At 39.1% G+C, this 17,189-nt stretch overlaps 1 protein-coding gene across 1 annotated transcript in view; it reads left to right on the top strand.

The window, feature by feature from the left end:
• rtn4rl1b (reticulon 4 receptor-like 1b) overlaps positions 1 to 17,189 on the top strand; it is a 176,881-nt gene that overhangs the window by 45,010 nt on the left and 114,682 nt on the right. The window contains exon 2 of the mRNA XM_044032124.1: positions 11,006 to 11,082. Within this exon, the coding sequence (XP_043888059.1) occupies positions 11,058 to 11,082 (25 nt within the window). The 5' untranslated portion in view covers positions 11,006 to 11,057. The remainder of the gene's footprint in view (positions 1 to 11,005; positions 11,083 to 17,189) is intronic.

Raw genomic sequence — 17,189 nt, 5'->3', positions numbered from 1 at the left:
CCACAGATCAAAACAACCGACAAATCCATCCAACATGAAAACAATCGCCAGTTACAGCTCTAAGATCTCTGTTTTTCATCATTCTTATCCAGTATTTGACCAGTTTAAATGTTGTTTTTGTTTGATGTAACTGAAATCACAATTCTACACAGAAAAATCTATTAAAATCGGGTTTGCTTTAAAGAAATAAGTATTAATTTTTCTGGAGACTGAAGCAAAAGTCACAAACATACCATTATGACATTAGCACTGAGAGCTAATCACGTTTTGTGACGTCATCAGTGAGTGAAATTTTACCAAAGTTGAATAGGAACAAAGTCAAGTGATCGCCAACCCATCACAGAAAATTCAGACTGATCCGTGAAAAACTGTAGACGGGACGTTTCTAACAGAAGGTCAAACTTATGCTGATGATATAAACTCTTTGGTAGTGGGCTGAAAAGATGATGTAAAATATAACAAAATATCTCAAGGGAAAATAAAAACTTTCATGAAGATTCAAATAAAAAACTAAATTGATGATAAAATGATCGATGAAAATGAAACAGATGAAATAATTGTTCAAATTTGAAATGAGCAGAGTGATGGCTGCAATCATTCTCTATAATATAGATAATTATGTCAAATAAAACAACGGAAACGTTGTTGAGGAATTCATATTTTACATTTCAGTGTAGAAGATAAAAAAGAAAAATACGCAAAAGACTCTGAGACGCTGAGATAAGAGAGGTTTTATCCACTGACGATCTATTAAAAAGTATATATATATATATACATATACAGTATATCTATGTTTATTTAACTGCAAGACGAGACACCTGCTCTCTGATCGAGATGATTAGAAATGAAACCTAATATCTGTGTATCTGTATTCATGAGTTACTGAGCAGCGGCGTGTGAGCGCAGAAGGAGGAGGAGCCGCGACTCTGCGAGCAGCTGTGATTCCAGCAGGAACACAGGTGCAGCGCGCCGTAATGAGAGAACCAGACCGAACCCCCTCATCTGTCGACTCCCCACCTATGATGAGTACATTTTAGGGTCAGCTCTGCGCCGTTTAAACCCCTCCCACCTCCTCCAGGACAAACTGGACGCTAAAACGCTGACATATGGAGTCTGAGCGTGGATACTGGAGCCAGGATTCTAGAGTCAGGATTTACAAAGTTGTGGAGATGTTTTTTTTCAAATTTAGGGTGGGAGATCATTTTGTCACCAGGCGGGTTAACTTTACTTCATCTTTGTGATCTTTTGAGAGTATTTGTTGTTTTTCGGGGCGTCACGTTGTCGTTTGAACAGTCAGTGCTTGTGAATCTGTGTTCACGGCGTGTTCCAGTGCTGTGGAGGCGTGGCTCTGGGGTGTAGAGGGTGCCCATTTGTCACAGGATACAAATCTTATTTTTGTGGCGCCCCCTGGAGCCCATGTGGCCCACAAAAAACTGCGACTGGTCATATGCTGCTATGTTGTTTTGTGTGCGCTGGGATACAGACACAGGATTCAGAGGAGCACCGCGGTTTGAGAACCATGGGTTTTGCGTATTTTACAGTGATTTAATTTAATATGATTGGTTGCGTTTGTTTGATCGATTCCGGACAATGAACCATCAATGAACTTCAATGATGTCAACATGCCAGTCATGACCGTAAAGAACGAGGTAAAATAAAGAAAAGTGTCATAAAATTAGACTCATAGAGAAAAATCTCAAATACAAAATATCTTTTGCATCAAAATGTCACAAATCAACCCTTAAATCCTCACATTTAAAGAAAACTTCGTTCTCCAACGAGCAGAAAAACCCGGCACGCCGCGATCTCGCGACCGAGCTCATGAACGAGCTCAACTACACAACTCGTCCTCCCGTAGCAGAAGCCCCGCCCCCCAACAACATAAGAACACTGGTTCTGCTTCACTTGTTTTTAGTGTTGTGGTTTTTCTTATTCATGGACTCACAATAATCCCGTTTAATAAACGTAAATTCTTCTTATATTCAAATGAAATGACTTATGCATAGAAAACCTATGAATGATATGATGGCAGTTACCCGTGGTGTAATAATGGTCTTTTGATTAAGTTCAGTATGAATTTGATTAGATTTTTTTTTATATAAAAAAGCTTGTTTTTTTCTGTACAAAGACAAAGCAACACTTAGTGAAAACTGCAGCTGTGGTGACAAGTGTTTACTTCAATGAATCCCCCGCTGTTTACTTAATATCATAATAATCATAATTAGATTTTTTTTTGTTATTACTGTAATTGTTGGTGATGAGCTGTGATGTTGCTGCTGCTCTGAATCAACACTGTCTGACCTGCGGCTGTGATGAAGCTCACTGCGTCTCACAGCTGCACATTCATGTGGAACCTTCATCCACCACAGAGAACCCTGGCTTTATATTTATCAGCTGCTCCTGCTGTGATTGTTGAGGCCAGTTTTACTTAAATGACGCTGACGCAGTGATTTTACATATGTGATGTGTATGTGTCATGTCTGACAGCGGTGTTGCTGAGCGCATACATTTGTTGTTGCAGGAAGTATCAACAGATATCTGCAGATATTTCACAATAAAAGTCTTCGTCTTCTGCCGTTGGTGGGTGTAGAGAATAGCTCATTATTTGGCAGTCAGTCTGTTTGTGGATGTAGAGAACAGCCCATTATTTGGCAGTCAGTCTGTTTGTGGATAGAGAACAGCTCATTAATTGGCAGTCAGTTTGCTGGTGGATGTAGAGAATGGCTCATTATTTGGCAGTTATTCTGTTTGTGGATAGAGAATAGCTCATTATTTAGCAGTCAGTCTGTTGGTGGATGTAGAGAATGGCTCATTATTTGGCAATAGAGAATAGCTCATTATTTAGCAGTCAGTCTGTTGGTGGATGTAGAGAACAGCCCATTTTTTGGCAGTCAGTCTGTTTGTGGATAGAGAATAGCTCATTATTTGGCAGTCAGTCTGCTGGTGGATGTAGAGAATAGCTCATTATTTGGCAGCCCGTTTCTTGGTGGATGTATAGAATAGCTCGTATGTCAGTCAGTCTTTTGGGGGTGTATAGATTAGCTCATTATTTGGCAGTCTGTTTGTTGCTGTATAGAGTAGTCCATCTACTTTGTCTATTTGTGGATGAATTTGGATGGTCATTATTTGGCAGTCAGTCTGTTGGTGGATGTAGAGAACAGCTCATTATTTGGCAGTCATTCTATTTGTGGATATGTAAAAAAGCTCATTATTTGGCTGCCAGTCTGATGCTGGAGGGGGCTAGGGGTCGCCACAGCAGATCATCTGCCGCCATCTTGTCCTCTCCCTTGTGTCCTCTCCTCTCTTCTCTGTGGTCTTCCTCTTTTCCTCCTGTCAAGCAGCTCCATCTTCAACATCAATATAATCGCTCTCCCTCCTCTGCCATTGACCAAACCTTCACTCTCTCACTTTATCTCCAAACCTAGAATCCTGTCCATCCTGGTCACTCCCATCTCCAGCTCTGACATCTCACCGTCTCCAAGGTCTCACTACCATATCACAGACCTTCTCTTTCACTGTTCACTGCTCTCCTTCTGTCGCAAATCAGCCCGGACACTTCACAATAAGAGCCTTGTTTAAAAGAATCGATGGATGTTGTAGAGGAAACAGGATGTGTTTGTGTTTGCGACACATTTGACAAATGCAGAGGTTGAAATTGTGGTTATTTTCGCTGTCTATTTTGCTGTCAAATGAAAGCCTTATCTGCAAAACCACCAGCGTGGTTGTGAGCGTGTGAAAGTGTGTGCGTACGCGACGCACTGCCCTGCTCGACTCAAACACAGCCACACATAATCACACGGGGGACAGGATATAAAAACACAGGTTATAAAGTTGCTCTGTAAATGTGTGTGGGCACCGAGGATCTCTCGAGTATTCATTTCTATTCACTAAGTCATTATTGTTTGGAGGCTCTTGAGCGAGGCCCAGTCTGTCCCCGCGTAGCCTCTCATCTCCTTGTCCTGTTTCTACTCCACGGCTGAAGTACGAGCCCGGCTTCACGGATTAAATTAAATGCACATCCAATGTGTTCTTCACAGAACGGCCTAGCAGCAGCAGCAGCAGCAGCAGCAGCAGCAGCAGCAGCAGCAGAGGCTAAATAAGCTATTCATGTTTACTTTTGCTGTCGCTGCATCACAGAGACAGCTGTCGGCAGCAGCCATTTCCTTGTTGAGCACAAAACAAATGCTTTTTTAAAAAGGTCCAGTGTGTGAGATTTGGGAATTTAAGCAAATTGGACACTCTAGATCAGGGGTGTCAAACTTAAATGACCTGGGGGCCAACGAGCATCTAGTCTGGTCAAGCAGGGACCGACAAAGAGGAAAAAAAGTGGAAAAAAAACAACTATTTAGTAGCCGGTGGTCAATATATAAGACGTTCATTATGATATTAGACAGAATTACAAAGTAAAATTGCTTGTTTTGATATAAAATGATTCACAATAAAAACATATTCATGATGCACAAAAACAGAGAATTAAATTGAAATTTAATTCTTAAGTCTCGTGTTCGCTTCAAGTCAAATCAAATGCAGGAAGTGGACTAGAAGGCAGGGCATTGTGGGTAAACACAGCCAAAACATACGTGTGCAGAGCGATAGCCAGGAGAAATCAGTCAGACGTGGAGTGAAAAGCTCTCTGACTGTAAAATAAACAGATGTTTATTGTTGTTTGTCTCGTCTTCTCTTTCAGTTATTCTCGATGCAGCGCCACCTCAGGCGAGGAGGGGAATGCGTTACTCAAAAGGTTCAGTTTGTTTCACGAAAGTTTGAAAGTGCGAAAACTTTGGACGGGAATGAATGTCGTAAACCCCCAATCGTAATAATCGAGTCTGGCGGAGATATTAGATATGAAAACGACCTTAGTGATGGACGGGTGACATGTCCAGGGCGTGACTCCGCCTTTCACCCTATGTCAGTCCCAAATCACCTTATTGTTTTCCTCATTTTTCAAAATCAGGCTTTGGGCAAACGCTGGCTGGACCAGTGTGTGAGTTAGCGTCAGAAGAGCGGGTTCAGTTAAGTAAAATTATAAAAGAGTGAAATTATCTCATTTCATCTGACGTCAAACATTGATCGTGTAAAACAAATGGATTTAAAGAGTGTTGGCTTCACACTCCTCCACAAACATCGATGACATCAGTCCATTTGTTTGTTTTTTTGATATTTTAATACAGAAATTCACCGCTCTACTGTAGACTCATGTTCTCCGATCGCTGCCAGGTTTCTGCCACCGTGCCACTGAGCAAACACAGAAGATCCTTTGCGGGATGCATTTGTGTTTATTTACCGTTGTTATTTTTCACAGTTTGTGCTCGTGTATGTGCTCACAGCCGGGTGTGCAGACAGATCCTGTCTTTCATCTGCATCTGTGTTCGGCTCACACACACACACACACACACACACGCGGTGCACAGTCAACGGCTTTGTTTTGCAGAAACAGAAGGACGGGAAATGGGAAGCCACGCTTCGACTGCCGCCATCATGTCAGGAGCTAATTCCTCCTTTTTCCACGGGGCTTTGTAGCTGATGTCAGAACAGCGTGGCGTCGCGCCGACATGTTTGGTTTTCATTTATGGCAGCGACCGTCACCAAGGGTTCATCGCAACACAAAGACTCAACGCTGAGTTTCTTTGCCTCACACGGGCGGAAAAAAGGAGATTCTAACGCGACAAGTGGTGCGATTTCTGTCGCACAAATCGTGTCTTTGATTCTCGTGTCGGACGTCGCGCTCATGACTGTTCAGTGACGACACTCTGGGACCAATCAGAGGGATTAGGAATTATAAGTGGATGTTGGAACTTTAAGTAGATTTTGGAATTTTAAGTAGATTTTGGAACTTAAAGTAGATTTTGGAACTTAAAGTAGATTTTGGAACTTAAAGTAGATTTTGGAACTTTAAGTAGATTTTGGAACTTAAAGTAGATTTTGGAATTTTAAGTTGATTTTGGAACTTTAAGTAGATTTTGGAACTTAAAGGTCAGTCAGTCAGTCATCATCTAACCGCTTTATCCTCCACCAGAGGGTCGCGGGGGGTGCTGTGCCAATCTCAGCTACATCGGGCGATAGGCGGGGTACACCCTGGACAGTTCGCCAGTCCATCTCTAGACACACAACTAGAGACAAACAACCATTCACTCTCACACTCACTCCTACGGTCAATTTCCAGTGTCCAATTTACCTAATCCCCACATTGCATGTTTTTGGACTGTGGGAGGAAGCCGGAGTACCCGGAGAGAACCCACGCACACACGGGGAGAACATGCAAACTCCATGCAGAAAGGCCCTTGTTCCAACCGGGGCTCGAACCCGGGTCTTCTCGCTGCAAGGCGAGAGTGCTAACCACTATACCACCGTGTGGCCCAACTTAAAGGTGATTTTGGAATTTTAAGTAGATTTTGGAACTTTAAGTAGATGTTGGAACTTAAAGTTGATTTTGGAATTTTAAGTTGATTCAGGAATTTTAAGTAGATTTTGCAACTTTAAGTAGATTTTGCAACTTTAAGTAGATTTTGGAACTTTAAGTAGATTTTAAAATTTTAAGTAGATTTTGGAACTTAAAGTTGTTTTTGGAATTTTAAGTAGATTTTGGAACTTTAAGTACTTTTCAGAACTTTAAGTAGATTTTGGAATTATAAGTAGGATTTTTAAGAAGTCTTTTTAACTTTGATCTACAGTTGGACTACAGTTTGGAATTTTGATTCTTGTGTCGGACGTCATGCTCATGACTCTTCAGTGACGGCACTCTCTGATCAATCAGTGGGATTAGGGATTATAAATAGATTTTGGAATTTTAGGTAGATTTTGGAATTATAAATTAGGATTTTTAAGTCTTTTAACTTTAATCTACAGTTGGACATTGTTGCCTTTGATTCTTACGTTGAACATCGCGCTCATGATTCTTCAGTGTCTCTGAGTATAATACATTTAACATAATGGATTATCTTGTTAGAATTACTATAAAAGTATCCATAATTAAATGATCGATTACTAAATACATTTTCCAACCATTTTCATAACTGATTTGAGTGTTTCTGTGATCTTTCTTCTTAAATATGAATAATTTAGTTTTTTTTTGCTCCACAGAACAAGGAAATCATTCAAACTGAATTATTTATCATACTTTTGAGGTTTGTGAAACAATGATCTTCATTTTATGGACCAAAAAACCTGTCAATAAACAAAAGATATATATCAGTATAGATCATTGATTATGAAAATAATCGTTTGTTGCAGCCCTATCATATTCTCCTCGTGTTTACTTTCATTATTTATTGTTGATTTGGATTCTTCTCTGTCTGATGTCTTTAGTGTAGTTCCTCTGTTTTAACAGGACATGGTGAGTAATGTGAGCTCTCTCTCTCTCTCTCCAGGATCCTCCTCCCGTCTATATCAAGATTTAAATAAATAAAAATAGAGTGGTGTAAACATGGAAGCTTCCTCTCGGACTCCATTACTCTGCTCTCACTGTTCCTCACTCAGAACACGGTGACGTTTGAACCTGACAGATTTGGGCCACAGCTGCTTTCGTCTTAGACTGAACAAAGTACAAATACTTTGTTACTGTACTCTAGTACAACACTCACGTATCTGTACTTTACTCAGTTATTAATATTTCTAGTTTAACTTTTACTCCACTACATTTCCTCTAACTCTCTTTGCTACCCGTTGGTATTATGGTCTGTATTTACGTATATAGAGCTTTTCTTATCTTGATGAGCTGCATTACACTGCAGTTTTCACCCATTCACACAGCTCTCATAACCCATTCACATGCTGCAACATTGGCTTAAGTGTCTATGCTCAGGGACACATGTAGACGAGCAGAGCCAGGAATTGAACCCACAACCTTCCAGTTGAAAGACAACTCACACTCGCTCACTCACTTACATTCACTCACTCGCTCACTTCTACCAAAGTCATTGTCGTGTTTTTACTCAAGTATCACTTTAATGCACTTTATACGGAGACTGTTGATGCTAAAGATTCAGCCAGTGAGCGAGTGAATGAGTGAATGAGAGAGTGAGTAAGTGAAGGTGTTGACGTGTCACGTCCTTCAGTCGTCGTCACTGTTAGTAAAAGCGTCTTCAGACTGACAGCAGCATTTGCATCGTGTAATGTCACATGATGACATGAAGTCAATTCACCAGCAAGGTCACTGTTTCCTGCTCTCTCTCGCGCGCGCGCGCCGCGCGCCGCGCCTTGCCAGCCCACCCCACACACACTTGCGCGCACACACACACACACACACACACACACACACACACACACACACACACACACACACACACATGTTCGACATTCATGACATGAGGGGACATTGCATTGACTTACATTCATTTCCTGGAGACTTACTCTAACCATAACCACAATTACTACTGGCCTAATCCTAATCCTAACCCTAATCTCAATCTCAGCCTAACCTTAAAACATACCTTCACCTTAAAATGTAGTAATTTACGTTATGGGGACTTGCTTTTTGTCCCCACAAGGAAGACAAGTCCCCATGATGTGACTGTGTAAACAGGTTTAGGTCCCCACAACATTAGTAATACCTGGACACACATGCACACACACACACACACACACACAAGGCACAAAGTATGATAATGAACTATAATGAACAATGTGTGTGTATATAACACGCTGCAGTTTTCTGTTGCTTTATTTTTATTTTGTTTGCTTGTTTTCTGTTTTCTTAGACATTTCATGCTCTTTATTTCAGTATTTATTGCAAGAAAGGGGCGGATTTAATAAGATTTAATAACCTTCATTTTTCTCTCTGCGCCCTTTCATTCATAATATGGACATTTTGTGCTATTTTAAATGGTTCTTTCCTTTCCGTTAATGAACGAATGAAATACATAAACTAAACGAGGAAGTTAAATAGCAGAGATGGTAAAACTGACCATCGACTGAAATGAAACGACCCATTGTTTTGAATAAAAATACAGATTTCTATAGATTTAAAGACGTCTGGAAACATTTCAATCGTAACTAAACGTCTAAAATGCTATGTTTATGTTTATCTAGTTGTGTTATTTGTTGATCCAGGTGTAAAATCTTCACAGTTTAGTGTAAAAGTATTGAAATTATTCATGTTTACGTGATAAAAATCAGTGTCTCTACTGCCCTCTGTGGTCAAACGCCAGCTACTGCGTTCACATTTCGGCGGCGTCTTTCTTGGTCCACTCTTGCATCACACTCTCAGGCTCCTCCCCCTTTTGTTAACACTAGAGGCTGAGTCCAGTATATGTCATGGGATATTTTTCCATACACAGGTAAAAGGATTGAGCTGAAAATTGTGATATAGCAGTGTTTATACAGTTTTTAATAATCTGCACAGGATTATAATTATTTCATGATGAATTATTAACGCGTGTTTACAAATGTTTTGTTTTCAGATTAAAAACTGCTGAGTCACAGAAACTTAACTTTTCCTTGCGTTGAAGAGTTTATTCGACAAAGTTTTGATTTAAACAGTTTTATGTATTTAATATTTAGTTCATACATTATTTATATTTAAAATATACAAGTGCACTGCAGTGCTCACACACACACACACACACACAATGCCGAGTATAAGGTTTGTTTCATAAATGTTTGTTTAACCTTTGCAATATGGTGTTGTTATTAAAAAATGGTAAAACACATCAAGCAAAAAACAAATTATTCAGTTTATAAAGTTTATCAGCCATGACCTGAACTATTATTTAAAAAGTGGCATCAGCCAGAGAAAAAAAAAACAGTATTGTCAGGAACATTAATGAGGTCATTTATTACTATTATTTCCATTAAAAATGAAAAAATCTGCTTCAACTGTGAGACTTTTTTTTACAGTATTTATGAGATTAGTATTTCTCTGAGCGCTCTTGTCTCTGTGTTTTTGTTTCCCTGAAAGTATTTTAATTTTCTATCCCTTGTTACATCAACCTGCCAAAGGGAATACAGGCGGAAGTTAGCCTCAGGCTACAAACTGGAATATTTACATTTGAATGTTTATTAATATGCATTGTCCCTTTCCATAAATAAATAAATAAGTAATTTTTCCAAAAATGTGAAACTTGGACATCGACTCAAGGCCAAAAAAGAGCAGTGGGCTCTTTCTGTCGGGGGCAAAAAAAACAGGATAAAAGCAAGAAAAGCATAAAAATATTTAATGCCCTTGAGGAAAATGAAGCAGATGAAAAAAATGACGGATGGACATGAAATTTCCTTGAAGAATATGAGGAGTGGACACAAGTAAATGTCTGGAGATGAGCAGAGCAGTGGTCTGACGAGACATTAGAAGGTGGATTAAGTCTTGCATCAGTGTTACAATGGGTTTAATCTGCAGGTCCAGGATTATAGTCCCTGTTATCAGGAGCAGCGGTGAGCAGAATTAGCCAGGGTCAAAGAAAGTCTGACGTGTTTCTATCACAGGTTTTTGCTCTCGTCCGTGTTGTTCCTGATGAAAATGTGAGATGTTGCTGTTCTAATCCCTGTGTGGCTCACAAAATATTCTGCTTTCAGATGTCAGTTGTTGTTTGTGAAACACGTTTTGTTAATATAAATATATATAATAAATACAAATACTGTGAATACATACTTTTTTCCTGTACTGTTACACATACGTCACGATATATCATAAATGATCTCACAACCATTCATCGTTATTATGGACAAAATTGTGTAGCTGCTTTATGCTAACAGCCACCCTAACTTAATCCCATGTTTAATGAATGGCAAAAACTGTTGTGTAAAGCAGCTTTGAGTGCTCTAGAAAAGTTCTATATATTATAAATACAGACCATTTTACATATTCACCTGTAATGGAGATGTTAGTTGGCTAGTTAGCATAAAGTTAGCATTTCTTTCTTTTCTTTAACAACTGCTAATTTGCCAAAAGTCAACGTAAACTGTCCACACACTGTTTTTGTCTCTTCTGTCCACCAAGTTGACGTCTGAAGAACAATAGGCCGATGACACAGTGACACGCGTTTGCTAACCTGTTCCGTTCATGTGTTCACAGAATAGGAAGGAGTGTCGCCTCGTCTCTGTTGGCGCCGCATTGGATTTAGAAAATGCTGCCACTTCACGTCAGAATGGGTAAGTCAATAAGATTTTTATTCTTTATAAAGCAGAGTCCTTCCCACACACACAGACAATGAACAGACAACGAAGCCACTGGAGCGACGTCTCGTTTCATTGTCCTTTAAACTGTGAATAAACGACACTCAACTAGAAGATGCTAACTTCAGCTGCAGGGTCCATTTTTGTTAGCTGATGTCATATGAACATGAACAATGGCTAATGTTTCCGAATAAACACAATCAGTTAATTATATTTCATTGATTCTTTTGTCGAAAATGGGCGTTTTAAGAGCGACTGTCATTGTTCCAAAATTAGCGGCTCCACCTGGGATTTGTGATTTTTTTACCATCTTTTATTTCTTTCCCTCTTTAAATGTATTTATTGGCTAACAGCTGGAAGATGAACATACGTCGTAGCTGGAAATCACATGATGCCAAAGTGTGTGTGTATACATTCACCTGTTTTTATGTGAATTTTCAGTTTGTGTATAAAATGTAACACCTACATACACCTATAAACACAACAAGTGTTATTTTAATTCAAATGTCACGCAAATGAAGTATTCAGAATCTGACTCAGATATATATCAAAACACAGACAATTCACCTTGGAATGTTTAAATGTGAGCTGGAAAGTTGGCGTTTTGATACAGTAAATGCAGAAGAGTGCAAATGTAAAAACTGAACTGACTGAAACGTCCTCACAGCTTCCGTATTTAACCGTATTTCTGTGGCGGTACAGTCTTTTGCGCCATCTACTGTTTATCCTTGGGAACTACTTCACAGCAGTGAAAGTTGTGATAAAAACGGTGGAGACAAAATTATAACACTGAAAAAAAAGAAGAGAAATTGGTGACTTAAGTGAATTCGTTGAACTTATTTCATTCAGGTGTCACTGACTGAAGTAATTCTTTTAAAAAGTTGTCAGACTTTTTTTTTGACGTATCTTTGCAACAAGGTCAAATGTACAGCAGTCGCCTGGAAATGTCTGACAGAGAGCAGTTCTCAGTGTCAAAAGTGGAGACAGTGAGCTAGAAAATGGGACTTTCACAGAATCTTTAAATATTCAGTTAAAACTTGTGATATGCTTTCACGGAAACTACTGAAGCAGATGAAAAACAATGAAGCATATAGACCTGGGTAGAAACCAACATGTAATACAGCATTATTTTGTGACAATCACCTTATGTGATTATGTTTTACAGTTGTGTCTATTGTAAAAGAGATTTCTTGAAAAGGCATCATCTGCAGAAAGATTCTTACCAAAATTGAATGGGAACATACTCGGGTGATCACCTACCCATCATAAAAAAATCTGATAGATTTGTGAAAAACTGTGGACAGGAAGTTGCTAAAAGAAGGTCAAAGTTATGCCGACGATAAACCCTACGCCCAGGAAAACAGAACCTCCTTGGTGAAGGTAACAACACAGACAATGCTGAAATAGATCAATTTAAAGTTTAAAAGAATACATTCCAAAGTGAAGTGTTCAAAAATGGCGAAAAGGAAATAGAAACTAATGAAAATTAAAAGTGTTAAAAGAGGTCAAATGATTATAAAGTAACCTGTTTAAACACGGGTTTAAACAGGTTTTAAATCCAGTGGGAATGTGATATTTGAGAAACAGCAACAGTCTCACATCAGAATGAGTGAGTTTCCATTACTGACGTCCATTACACGGCTGGGTGTAGCCCGGGGCAGCAGGGGAGTGGACAGCAAAGGACAGAAACATCTATCAAACCTCAGAGGGTTGAGTGTCTGTACATGTGCTCGGCTCCAGAGTGTTGGCCACTGCTGACATTTATTGCACCGTGTGTGGATGAGGCAGCAGGGTGCGGGAGATAGCGAGGGAGAGGGAGAATAGTGGGTCGGTGCAGGGTGATGATGGAGTGACCCCACTGCGTTCCTCGCTGCCCCTCTGCCACCTGCTGTAGAGCACGATTGATGAGCGCGGCCCAGTGAGGAGACACTGGGCCAGATTACAAACACGGCGCTTTGTCTTTTGTGCAGCACTTCTTCAAAGAGAGGCACCACTGCTCCATTTAATTGGCTGCAACGTTTCCAAAAAGCCATTTCCTCGTCCCGGTTCCACATGTTCTGTAATGTTCTGAGAGGAAGGAACCATGAAATGTGAAGAACCAAAGAGGAGGATCTAGAAAAACGAAGGCTTCGTTCACACTGGACATGTTATGCTTTTGTCGCTGCTGCATTTTTATTTGGGCGTCCGTGTTAAAAGAAAAAGAGTTCAGGAGCGATGGTGGATCAGTGGTCAAGCAACTGTCTTTAACTGTAAGGTTGTGGTTCAATTCCTGGCTCAGCTCGTCTATATGTCGATTAACCTCAATAGAATCTCATAACTATGACTTCGTATCTCATTATTATGACTTAGTATTCTTATAATTATGACTTAGTATCTCATTATGACTTAGTATCTCATTTTGACTTAGTATCTCATTATGACTTAGTATCTCATTATGACTTAGTATCTCACTTTGACTTAGTATCTCATTTTGACTTAGTATCTCATAATGACTTAGTATCTCATTATTATGACTTAGTATTCTTATAATTATGACTAAGTATCTCATTATGACTTAGTATTTCATTATGACTTAGTATCTCATAATGACTTAGTATCTTATTATGACTTAGTATTTCATTCTGGCTTAGTATTTCATTCTGACTTAGTATATAATTATTATGACTTAGTATCTCATTTTGACTTAGTATCTCATTCTGACTTAGTATCTCACTTTGACTTAGTATCTCATTATGACTTAGTATCTCATTTTGACTTAGTATCTCATAATGACTTAGTATCTCATTATTATGACTTAGTATTCTTATAATTATGACTAAGTATCTCATAATGACTTAGTATCTCATTATGACTTAGTATCTCATAATGACTTAGTATCTTATTATGACTTAGTATCTTATTATGTACTTAGACTTAGTATCTCATTCTGACTTAGTATATAATTATTATGACTTAGTATCTCATTATGACTTAGTTTCTCATAATTATTACTCAGTATCTCATAACTACAACTTGGTATTCTATAATTATGACTTAGTATTTAATTATGGCTTAGTGTCTCATCATGACTTTGTATGTCATTATGACTTAGTATCTCATTATCATGGCCTAACAGCTCATAACTATGACTTAATTTCTCATGATTATTACTTAGTATCTCATTACAATGACTTAAAATCTCATTACTATGAGTTAGTATCTCATAATTATGACGTAGTATCTCATAACTATGAGTTAGTATCTCATAATTATGACTTATGAATATACATTTTATAACTCAGTTTAGGGGTGATGACTGATTAATGCCTGCATCGTCCCTGATGGGAAACACAAGACCCAGGAAATGTTTTTAAACGTAACTTAAGTCGCCTACAGTTAACTATAGAAGAAGACCCAGGTTAATACGCTGATCTGCTTCAATAGTTAGGTTTCTATTCAAATGTATTGCAACTTTAAACAGGATTGTTAAAGATGCATATATCAATATAGTTCACAGATCCAGTGGATGAAAATGTAAAAATGTCAGGTGCTGCTTTGTAAAACACAGGCGTGTTTAAGTCTTGGTGGAGAGCTCTTGATTTCATTATCATATTCTCACTGTGACTTTTCCAAATGCAGAAAATGAAACATTCAGACTCTCTGTGGCCTAGATTCAGACTTTTTTCCCCCTTCTCTTTTTCTTTTTTTAAGTGAGTCCAGAAACATGAAAGGTTGAGAAAAAAACAGTTTAAATCTTATTTGGCGCTGCTGAATTTGATAGGATTATTTTTGTTGTTGTCGGAGGAGACGGCAGGATTGACAGTGTTTGCGAACTCTGTAAATGACTTGAAAGGTTGCACTTGTTCGGTTCAAATAGGGACGAATAGAGGAGAAAGATTGGGGGACAGGAGCTGGCAGAGATTTTAATAATTTCTCCTTCAGAGTAGCAGGTGCAAGTCATACACAGGTGCTCACTTTTATTAGATCCAAGCGACGTATCCTAGCAACCTGGCTGTGGGAATAGGCTGATAACCCCGCCCATGCCCCAGGGGCTGCTGGGATTGAGATTCTGATTAAGGCTTTCAGGGCCAGCCAGAGAGGGGATTGCAAATCATCGCCGCGGCGTCTCACAGTCGTGGGAACGCAGCACTTCTCAAACCTTGAGGGTCCAAATCCAAACCCGGCACTGTTTCCAGAGAAGCCTTGATGACTCAGCGGATACGTGTGGTTTGGCGATCGTGTGCAACAATGGAGGATTTTTCAAAGTCAGGCGAGAGAATTCAGAAAATGCTTGGACATGTTCTTTCTCTGCAGGGGGTTGAATTGTGAGTAAAAGTGTATGGAAGTGTGTCGCTGCCAGGACAGGGAAATGAAAAAGGAATCATGTTGTCACATAACAACATGGATAAAACGTGACGTTTTTCAAGTTATAATGGAATATTTTCACATTATTGTGACATATATATACATATATGTATATACAGTATATATATATATATATACATATAAAACATCAAATATATCATATACGTACAGTGTTTCGTGTTTTACTGTGATGATAATAGTTTCTTGATACTATTTGATTAAGATAATAATAATAATGAGAGGAATGATGTTATGATGTGATACGTGTGCTTGATGAAAAGCAGCATGTACTGATGTTTGTAATAATCACATTTACATCTTCATCATATTCACAGTGTTTCTGTAAAGCCAGAATGTTCTGGTAAACTAGTTTGACTCTTTTCTGATTGAGGTTACGTGTCAACATGAGCTGCCAAACAAATCCGGAGGAAAAAACTGTTGTCAATCAAAACAAACGTAATAGTTTGTAAGTTTTATCCACACAGACACAGACATTTCCCCTCATAGTTCTCCATAAACACAGTCCACACACAAAAAACAACCAGAAAATGACTCTGAACGCTGCAGTACATATGCCAGGCCTGTATGTGGCGCTGCTACAGAAATACACAAGACGAGGATGAAGAATTGTATCAACAAGAAGTTCAGGGTGTTTGTTTTTTTTCCTAAAAAATCAAGTTAAAAACACACAAAAATGTGACATTCTTAATTATTTTTGCTGCCTCACTCAAGCGGCGCTAACAGCTAAGCTAACAGATGAGTCAGCAGATCTGTTTGTTAGTCTGTGACAGAAACACAGTCACACACCACTTTTCAGATGCTTTGGTGCCACGGCTGTCTGCTCAGGGAGACACTCGAGCTTAGGCTTGTCCGTTTCCGTCTCTTGTCCGTCTCATAACTGTCCAACCATTTGTTGACAGGCTGCAAACTCGCTAAAAATGATGCTAATGGCCCTTCCATTCATTTTCACAACAAAAACATACATAACTGTGGCATTTTTATGATCATTCAAAGTGGATATAAGACCAAGCCGTGCTCACAGCACCTTCTAATGACCACGCAGAAAGTCTGATGAGTTTCTAGGCTGTATATTCTAAAATGAAATGGGTTTTTAAGCTCTTTTTTTTTTTAAATCCTAAGCCTGAAGGATGGTTTTGTCCAAGATGTGTTCCTCAATCTTGTCCATTACACTTTTTTACCTAATCTTAAAATCTAATCTTAAACTTATTCAATTTAATTTGTATTGCACTAAATCACAGCACACTTTATCTCACGGCACTGTACACAGTCAGGCTGAAATCTTTACAGTATTATAGAGGGATATTATTTCATTATTTAAGATCGTTTTTTTTATATAACACAACTTTTAACTTTGTATTTCTTACAGTTCCGTCTCTGTGTTGTTTTCAAATGACTCCGTACCACACCTGTGAGGATGAAAAAGGGCTCTATAAATAAAACAGTCTTACCTCGTTGACGTTGACGGTGCTTCGAGGTCTGCGGAGGCCACCGTAGTTCTGCGATGCACTCGAGAACAGGGACCGCTGGACGTCACTGACTCTGGCCTTTCACTGGGAAACTGAAACGATAGAGAGAGAGAGAAAAAGGGGAGATCAAAGATTTTGAATGAAACAGATGTCAGAGTGGAGTGTAAGTGAAAGGGCGACATGATGAGGAGTGAGATAGCGAGCGAGGGAGTAAGGGAGCGAGGGAGGGAGGGAGGGATGAAGCAGAGGAGG

The sequence above is a fragment of the Solea senegalensis genome, linkage group LG8 (assembly GCF_019176455.1).
Source record: "Solea senegalensis isolate Sse05_10M linkage group LG8, IFAPA_SoseM_1, whole genome shotgun sequence".
Taxonomy (NCBI): Eukaryota; Metazoa; Chordata; class Actinopteri; order Pleuronectiformes; family Soleidae; genus Solea; species Solea senegalensis.
Note: the sequence above shows the minus strand (reverse complement) of the source record. Positions and strands in the feature narration are given on the sequence as shown.